The sequence below is a fragment of the Strongylocentrotus purpuratus genome, unplaced genomic scaffold (genome assembly GCF_000002235.5).
Source record: "Strongylocentrotus purpuratus isolate Spur 01 unplaced genomic scaffold, Spur_5.0 spur5_scaffold_1, whole genome shotgun sequence".
NCBI lineage: Eukaryota > Metazoa > Echinodermata > Echinoidea > Camarodonta > Strongylocentrotidae > Strongylocentrotus > Strongylocentrotus purpuratus.
The window spans coordinates 26,420,682-26,430,434 of record NW_022145594.1 but is presented as its reverse complement, the minus strand read 5'-3'; the positions used below and the strand labels follow the sequence as shown (position 1 = coordinate 26,430,434).

At 38.2% G+C, this 9,753-nt stretch overlaps 1 protein-coding gene across 1 annotated transcript in view; it reads left to right on the top strand.

Annotated features, from left to right (window-relative positions):
• The first annotated feature begins 606 nt into the window (after nt 1–606).
• Nucleotides 607–9,753, top strand: part of LOC105441859 — a 42,586-nt gene continuing 33,439 nt past the window's right edge. Inside the window, exons 1-4 of the mRNA XM_011673409.2 lie at nt 607–786; nt 2,624–2,955; nt 3,360–3,632; nt 5,067–6,953. Of these exons, the coding sequence (XP_011671711.2) occupies nt 673–786; nt 2,624–2,955; nt 3,360–3,632; nt 5,067–6,953 (2,606 nt within the window). The 5' untranslated portion in view covers nt 607–672. The remainder of the gene's footprint in view (nt 787–2,623; nt 2,956–3,359; nt 3,633–5,066; nt 6,954–9,753) is intronic.

Genomic DNA, 9,753 nt, shown 5'->3' with positions numbered 1-9,753 from the left:
AGCATTATATTAATTGGTAATTGGTTATATTTTCTGAGTAACATGTTGTCCTTTCATCAGAAACAAACAAATCAAACAAAGATAGTGATACAAACTTTACAAAAATATATGCCCACATTCCGATCATAAATTTTGTCCGGAATTTCCTGTAGTGTCCGTAACGGTGTCATGCCTGCTTTATGAAAATGTTTTCAAAGTTCTTAAACACTTTGCTTACTACCTCCCGGGACTAGCTGTGGTGTAACAATGTTCAGCGATTATACCTGTTTTTTGTGTGCAATTTAATGAATGGCATTTAGTCTGGTGGCTTAGTGAAATTATCGTTACCGGTCGGATACAAGCGCCATTTTTTGTACAAGGCTCCTTAGGACCAGCCAAATGATATTAGGGTAGGAGCCCCCGGCAGCGATTTTTTTTTCCCAAACAGGTTTACCTATGAGAGTAAAATCCTGCCTCCTGATTGGTTCAGAGGTATACGCATCATGAATATTCATGAATGAGCTGAGATACTAGTAGTATTACGCATGCGCGTGACACAAGGCGAAGCTGCTCATGCAGCTCATCGAAAGTTTGAGTTCGTTGATGCAGCGCAGCTATAATATAGTACGTAGGCTATACACTGCATGCATGGATATGCATGCGCAGTGATTGGCTCTAAGTTATAACTTTTACATGAGCTATTGTATTAGTATTATGGCGGAGTCTACAAGTACAACTCTCTGCAATTTTGGTCGCTCTAAAGAAGAGAATACCGATTTCTTCTGCAAGAACCATACAAGTCTTTATGTAAGTACCACAATATTATTGTGAAATTGTAAATCGGCCCATCCCATACCGCCATAGGCATAGGCGAATTTAGTCTATGAATTATGGTGCAGCAGTTTGGTTAAAATTGTTTAGACCCTAGGGTCTAGGCCTAACTTAGATCTAGATCTAGGCTAGTAATACCGTACTACTGAAGTAGATCTAGGCTACTAGTACCTACCGTATAGGCCTAGATTTAGGTAACTAGCCTAGATCTAGATCTACTACAGTACTTTATTGTCTAGGGTTAATTGTTGTGTGTATGTATGAGTATGAGATAGTAATGTTACATGACGAAAACTCGTTGTGAAACCTCCATTTGACTTTCACCACTAGGCACTAGAGCTGAGATTGTGATAAGCCCGAACATGGCCGAAGTAAACACTAGCGCTGTAATCCACCCCCACCGAGACCTTGATGAGGTGATAGTGAGAGAGAGAGAGATAAGCATGATACTAGAGGGGGAAAGGAAGGGAGAAGGGAGAAAGAGACACATGCAGGGGTAATTGCTGCCAGAGTTAAAATTGTTGTTACAGTAGACCCTATATCGCCAATTATGGGTCATTTTGCTTCGTTCGAACTTTCATTTTGGTCTTCATCTAACTTATTAGTGACTTTTGGACATGAAAATATCTTAAAACAAGTAAAATACTTATTTCCTACTTCTCATTTCCTTTGAGGCAGAGCCCCAGTAAGAGTTTGTTTACACTAGTATTACGTAAGATGATGAAGAGTCCAGCTGCAATCCATTAATATTATCTTAATCTCTCACTCAAGAGCCTCAAGGCTCTGTCCAAGTTTTTAACGAAAGAAACGAAATGGGGTAGAGCATGGACCTACTACTATCACAAGTAGTAGTAGTCTAGTAGTAGGTCCATTTGATAGAGGCACCCCACCAGAAGCTCTCGTCTCTCAAAGTTTTAAAGCCCAAGTCCACTCCAAAAATAACTTACTTTCAATAGAAGCAGAAAAATCAGACTAATTAACCAATCAAAAAAGTCTGAGCAAAATCGGATAACTAATAAGAAAGTTATGAATTTTTAATGGCATTACAAACTTTGAAAATCACTAGACAAATTGGCAACTCACTCATGAGTCTGTGACGTCATGTCCTCACTATCCACTAATTATTTTCTTCATCTCCACCACATGCATACCAACTCATAAAGCTAGAACAGGTGGTATGTTCTCTTCTCATTTACATATTTCCACTTCTTACTTATCAATGGTTCTCTTCTCATTCATTTCACATCATTTGCATATTCATTTCGTCCATTCATCTCCACCACATGCATACCAACTCATAAAGCTAGAACAGGTGGTATGTTCTCTTCTCATTTACATATTTCAACTTCTTACTTATCAATGGTTCTCTTCTCCTTTTTCTTATGAATATTCATTTTTATTCATAAATCCTATTTTGCTATTGGTTGATAACGTATTTTTCATTTGAATATAATCTGCATGAAGCACATGTACAGCCTCATATAATAAAACTCATACAGAGCTGGACTGGACTAACACTGTGTAAGAGGTATTGATTTAGAGTTCTGTTGGCATGATAAGTTAGAGACTTAATAGGAGAGAGGATTTGTGAGTTTGGCAGTGATTTGTATGATTGGTGTTTAATTCAGTGATTGATTGGCAAGAGATTAACTGGTTTTAGACAATGTGAGAATCGATCTGCTAGTAGACCAAGTGGATACAAACCACAATTCATTTTATTCTCGCCAACTTCATCTGTGAAGCACAACTTTAGTCAACCATGACTCTTCATACAAAACAATTAAACATGTCTTACTTCTTTCTTAAATTACAGGAATCCCTTCCACCTGACTATGCCTACCACATTTGCAATTATCAAGAGGTTGCGGATGGCAAATATGAGGCAGAATTCAGAATTGACATTTCCAATGAAGATGATGCTAAACTGTGGCTAGAAAAATACCAACAGCTCACCAAAGTGACATTCCGTGTTGGAGCAACAAAGCTAAAAAATGGATGGGTGAATCTGTTCAAGGTTTTTTACCGTTGCCAACACAAGACTCTTCCTCGGTCTGAAACAGCAAGTCAGAAAATGTCGTCAAAGAACACGAATTGTCCAGCGAAGCTAGCTGTGACTGTTAAAAAGATTCCTGGGAAACTAAGCAGGTAAGTTTCAAAAATATAAGTTGGCAACATGATGAAAACAACAAAATCACTATTTAAAAATACAAATTGGCAACTTTTCGTTAAAAATTTGCTATAATCGTTCATGTTAATCTCATGTTATATCCATATTTAATTTTTTCAAAATATGAAAATAAACAAAATTAACGATTGTTGCCAATTTGAGGAGCAAAAGCAGATTAATCTAATTGACCTTATGAAAGCTGTGTATCTCTTTGGGTTAACACAATATGCCCCAAATGGTGGAGTTGGGCCCTTCCTGTATTCCAGTATTCAATTGTTTGGTTCAGTTTGTATTGAATAAAAATGCCAGGGGTTAAAAGTTATTGGTTACATTCGTTCTTCAAGATTATATTTTATTTTATATCTTTCATTGTCAATTTCAGAGCCAAAAGTAAGGATCTTCACTTGCCAGCCTATCAAACTGTTGTCAAGATCTCTCACACCCATAACCACATGAATGATAGTGCCGATACACTGAAGCACAGAGATGTCAGCAAGGAGACGATTGAGAAATTCAAAGACTTGTTCTCTAAAGGCCATTCACCTGCATCAGCTTTGAACACACACAAACTGGATCTGCAACTACAGTATGACCAAGATTATGTGTATGAAGCTGCTGACCGTGCAAACTGTCCAGACACACAATTCTGTCACAGGTGAGAATTCATATTATAGTCTTGCCCCCCCCCCCCCCAAAAAAAAAGATGTCATTTTTTATGCCCCCACCCATCGTAAGTGGTTGCCGGAGGGATTGTTTTATCGGGTCGTCCATCCGCCCTCCATCCCATTTTCGTTCTTGCGATAACTAAAGAACCGTTTGACTTTATCAACTTAAAACTTGGTCCAAGTATACATATAGGATTGACGATGATCTGATTAGTTTTTGGGGTGATAAGGTCAAAGATCACAGAGGTCATTATATACCTGAAAATATCTCGTTCTCGCGATAACTAAAGAACCATTTAAGGGATCATCTTCAAACTTGGCTCATGCATGTATGGGAGTGACTGTGCATCTGATAAGATTTGGGGGTCACAAGGTCAAAGGTCACACAGGTCAATATTTGAAAATTTAAGAAGTTAGGCGTGTAATATATTTCTGATCTGGCAATGGCGGAGGCATAAATTTTTGAATGCGCGCAGTCAAGAATCCATCTAGTTTTAATGGAAATCCATCAAGATACCCTCGATTTTGGACAACAAAACTATGCAGAGACTCATTATTGAGACTAGCTGGTTACAAGCAGTTAATAGATATATCCATGCAAAATGTCTGCTGTGCTGTCTCTACTCTGTTTAAGAGTGTGCTAGGAATTGTTCAAACCTGACTCTTACACTGGTGATACATGTCTGACATAGCAACTCCTATGTTGTACTGTAAACAGTTGAATAGCTCTGGCAAAGCTATTACATAACACCGTTGATTGATAGCTCACTAATGATTGACAGTTGATGTCACTGAAGGCATGAGATCTGGAGGTTTTTTAGGGACGGAGCTGAGCAGGTTAAAAGAATAATTGTTCAAAAATCCATGAAACATGTTTGGATATTTGAATAGCAAATATGAGTTGTATGCTTGCAACTTGCATTTTGGTTGCAGAGGCTTTTGAAAGTCCAATTGCGAGAACAAGGAAGAACATCCTGAAATGCAGAGAACCTCAAATACATGTAGCATCAATTAATATGTGTTCTCTGTAACATATGCAGACAAGATCTTTTGGCATTGTTGAATAAGTTTGATCTCATCATTCACAGGTCAATGGTCAAATTTTTTAATTTAACATATCAATTGGGGAGTTAAGGAATCAAAATATAACTTTAAAAATTGAATCTATGTAGAAAATTTCATGGCATTGCCCATTTAAGATTCATTAAACATAACTGACGAAATTTGGAATTAATGTGTATTTTCAAATAAATCCTCATTGTAATGCATTCTGTTGCCTATCATTGAAAAATTCTCTTGGTCGATCCTCTCAGTCATGCGTATGTCTGAATAACATCTTGTAGTAGGAAGATGTAAATTAGTATTCTAAAACATTTACCATGTTATAGTCACCATTTATCCATTTTTATATTTTTGTATTCCAGGTTGTACCGGAAGATCTTTGACAAGGCATATGGTGCTGCAAGTGGCGAGAAAATGTTGAGTGACCTTGAAGCTGCCATTGCAGGGTACAACAGTGAGGTGGGTGAAGTCTGTGCCAAGATCGATCAGGTCAACAACAAGATTGCCATCGCTCTATGTTCTCCGCTCATGAAACGTTGCAGTCAGAAGCATGAATACAGCAGAGAACTTGTCTTTATCGATGCTACGGGGGGTATGGATCGATATGACTGCAGGGTATTTATGCTCTTGACCCACAGTGCTGCTGGTGGTTTGCCCGTGGGATGCCTGATTGTGACCTCTGAGTCTAGGGACTGCATTACCCTGGCATTGAAACTGTACTTGGACATCATACCAAAAGATGCCTTTTTTGGCCGTGGTACACTTGGCCCTCGTGTTTTTTTGTCTGATGATAGCGAGGCAGAAAGGCAGAGCCTGGCAGCAGTTTTTCCAGACGCTACGTTAATTCTTTGTGTTTTCCACTTGCTGCAGGCGGTGTGGAGATTCCTGTGGGAAGGAAAGAATCAGATCAGGAAGGAGCATAGACCACAGCTGCTTTTTGCTGTCAAAAAGATGACATTCTCAATGTCTGAGAATACTCTTGAGGAAGCATATGAAGAGCTCCAGGGTAGTGACGTTGCTCGCCTCTATCCAAACTTCCTAGCACATGTTGAGAAACTGTATAGTCGCCGTCAAGCATGGGCTGTGTGCTATCGTCAAGACTTACCCACTCGGGGTAACAACACCAACAACTATGCCGAGGCGGCAATGAGAATTCTCAAGGATCAAATCTTTGAGCGAGTGAGAGCGTACAATGTTGTTCAGCTGTTTGACTTTCTTGTGACACGTGTCTCCAGTTACTACGAGCGTAGACTCACTGACTTGGCTAATGGGCGTGTTGATGTGACAGTTTCAAGAAAGTACCTCCCTGGTGGGTCATCGATTCCAGCCACCAGCATCACCAAGATTGGTGCCCATTGTTACGAGGTGAAGAGTGAGACGAAGGAGGAAACAAAATACAACGTGGATACAGAAATTGGAGTGTGCACATGCATTACAGGAATGAATGGCGCTCCCTGCAAGCACCAGTATGCCGTTGTGCGACATTTCAACGAGACCTCGCTGAATTTCTTGCCCCTCAGAGACCCTCACTTGCGGGAACACATGCTATTTCTGGCAACTGGTCAGAAGAATGTGAGACCAGGATGGTTCACATCCCTACCAATTGCAGGCTTGCCACTAGAAGAGGATCCTGGGGTACAGGTACCAGACCAGATGGGTAGTCTGAGTGATGATAATGTAGTTGAATCCGAGTGCCCTTCTGTTGCTTCAGTTGCAGCTCCGTCCAGCTCCAATGTGGCTGTGGAGTCTTTGAATGTTCAGAGGATGCTGCAGAATAAGTTTGATATGAGGGGCAGTGGTCCATTGCAGTCAAATGTTGATGGAGGTGAACCACCCTGCAATGATAAATTAGCCTCTTTGGAAGCTGCTATCAATGACTGTGCCAGTCAACTAATTGCAAAGCTCAAGCGCGATCCGGAAGAACTCAGTGAGCCTGTTGAATCCTATGTTAAACAGTTCAACTCCTTGAAAACAAATTCTGCCCTTGTTGGTGCCCTGAAGAACTTCGGTAAATACACTGGTGCTTCTCTGGATATGACCTCTTCAAAGAAAAAGAAACAGGCTCGAAGGAAGGGAGTGGCCATCAAAGTTCAGCCAGCTGCTGTTAGTCGACGTAAGACTGTTCTTGGGGGCCGCAGATGCCTTCACACTGGCCGAAAGCTAAGAGAATTGAAGAAGCGAAAGACAGTGGACAGTTCCCAGTTGATTCCAAAAAAGAAACCAAGGAAAGCACCCCATTCTCTCAGTCAGTGTGTAACAAACAATGAAGGGATTGGTCAAAATAAATCTTCAAAGTGGTAGTTAGTTACATGTATAGTCAGCTAGACAGTTAAAGATGAAGTTGAGTTCTGGTCATGCGATTGCACTGTGAAAGAAACGGTGTGGAACCAACCAGAAAAGGTTGATCATCTAGCATATAAGAATTTGTGTGTATTGCAAGGTTCTGGAATCATCAAAATGATAAGAAATTTGGCCAAGTCTTGGTAAATTATAAACACTTGCACAGAAAGATGTATATGGGACTACACGAACATGTGGCGTAAAAAGCCGCCCCCCCCCGATTTTTACGATGTTACATGCATATTTAGAATATGAAGGCATTTGAAGAGCCATGCTTTTCAGGGAACATGTCTTAAAGAGAAGGTTGAGTTCCGGGAAGAGGTGAAAAATAATTTGTGAGCGTAATAATTCTTATTATGCAAGTGTGGAAGATCATCAGATAAGACATGTTCCCTGAAAAGCATGGCTCTTCAAATGCCTTCATATTCTAAATATGTCAGTAACATCGTAAAACTCGGGGGGGGGTAGGATTTTGACGCCACGTGTTCGTGTAGTCCCATATACATCTTTCTGTGTACAGTGTTTGTAACTTTACCAAGACTTGGCCAAATTTCTTATCATTTTGATGATTCTAGAACCTTGCAATACACACAAATTCTTATATGCTAGATGATCAACCTTTTCTGGTCGATTCCACAATTTCACAATGCAATCGCATGACCGGAACTCAACTTCATCTTTAAATGATGTTCTGCACACTTGCATAATAAGAGTGAGTAATGCTCACAAATTATTTTTCACCTCTTCCCAGAACTCAACCTTCTCTTTAATTGAAACCCAGACAATCAGTGTGCTTTCAGTAAATAAAGAAGAACAAGAAGAGTTAGACAGTGAAAGTTTGAGCGAAAGCGGGCAATCTGTTCAAGAGTTTAAGTAAATCCTTATTACGGGGATCCTTGAATTGGCAACTTTGCCAGCATCTGTAATGTCATTGTGGACAACTCTCCATTCATTTTTTACACAGAATTTAACATTTTCTTCATTTTCAAAAAAAATATAGATTCTTTTAATTCAATCGGTTTGAGTATGACATGGCTAGATTGATTCTGCAAGCATTTTTGGAAAAATTATGTTGATTCCTGGCTTAGAATTTAATATAAATCAATTTAAAAAAAATGATGCACAAAATGAATGGAGACTTGTCCACAATAGCATCACAGATGCTGCCAAGCTAGTTAAACCAGGTATCCCAATAATAGGGATTTACTGAACCCTTGAAAATTTGATGATAACTCTTGAACAGATTGTCTGATTTTATTCAAACTTTCAAACTTTAATTCTTTCCGTGCTAAGAGACTTTACATTTTTAATTGAACATTACTCCACTTAGAAAGATGGATATATGGTCTGACATACATGTATATGACATATGATATATGACATAGTTTAGAGGATACATATAGTATTTTAAATATTTATAAGTCACTATAATTATGCTACCATTGGATTTGTTTTGTTTTTAGAAAACTGCAGATATTGGGAAAGGATCCATTCTTATTTTAGCATAAAACAATAGCAAATAAATGAGAAATGAAAATTGAAAGGTCAAGAGAGATTAAGCTCATTTCTATTTCAAAATAATTTTCATGCATGACATTGAATTAATGGAATTATTTTGTATCATTTGAAAGGGTAATAAATGTTTGTAGAACTTTTGTGTACAGCATATCTGTATAGAAATTACTGTTGGAGATTTACAGGCGTTCGAAAAGCAGGCACTGTACATGATTTGGTAGAATTTGGGAACAAGCAAAACCCCTTGGCACTGTAAGAGTTAAAGGAGAATGAAACCCTGGGGAAATATCTATTTTTAACGAACAGAGAAGATAGAGAGAGGCAATTAAAAAAAAAAGTTCCATCAAAATCGGTTACGAAATGAGAAAGTTATGAAAGTTTGAAAAGTTTTGCGAACCGCACTTTAGTTGTACAATTCTCAATATGTTTTGTACACAAAATTTCATATTTTCTCCATTATCTCTGAAGATGCTGCTTGTCATTTTGTGAACTCAACATACATGTATGTTATCAAATACATTTTCCCATGATATATATCTTGAGCTAAGAAGGAGACAAGCTGCACCTTCAGAGATAATTGGGAAAATATGAATTTTGTGTACAAAACATATGGAGCATTGTACTACTAAACCTGCCACTTTGAAGCAACATTGCATATTTGAGGATCGCCAAAGAAAGTAAATTGAGGCTTTTCAAACTTTCATAACTTTCTCATTTTGTAACCAATTTTGATGGAACTTTTAAAAATTGCTTATCTCTATCCTCTCTTTTCATTAAAGTGGATTTTCCCCAGGGTTTCATTTTCCTTAAATATTTCCCAAATTTGATTTGTGAGCACAAAAATACTTCAATCACAGGCATATAAACAATTTCTGTCAAGTAAATTGTACCAAGTTAGATTCGAAGTGAGCTAATCAAGTTATAGGCATAATGCTATGAAAATTGTTAAGAACTTATATGAGACACAAAATAGTCTTGTAGGGTAGAATGAAGGCACATTATAACTTTTGAAGGAAATAAATGGAGGCATGAGTGAATTTGCAAGTAAGATATTATCTCACGCATATAGTCATTTTAATGACTGATGATTTAATTGGCTAATTTAGATTTTAGTTCATTCAAGATAACTTTTGTTCATTTAAGAAAATGGTGACATTTTTCATAGATTTCAGTAAGTGTAATACATACTTGTAA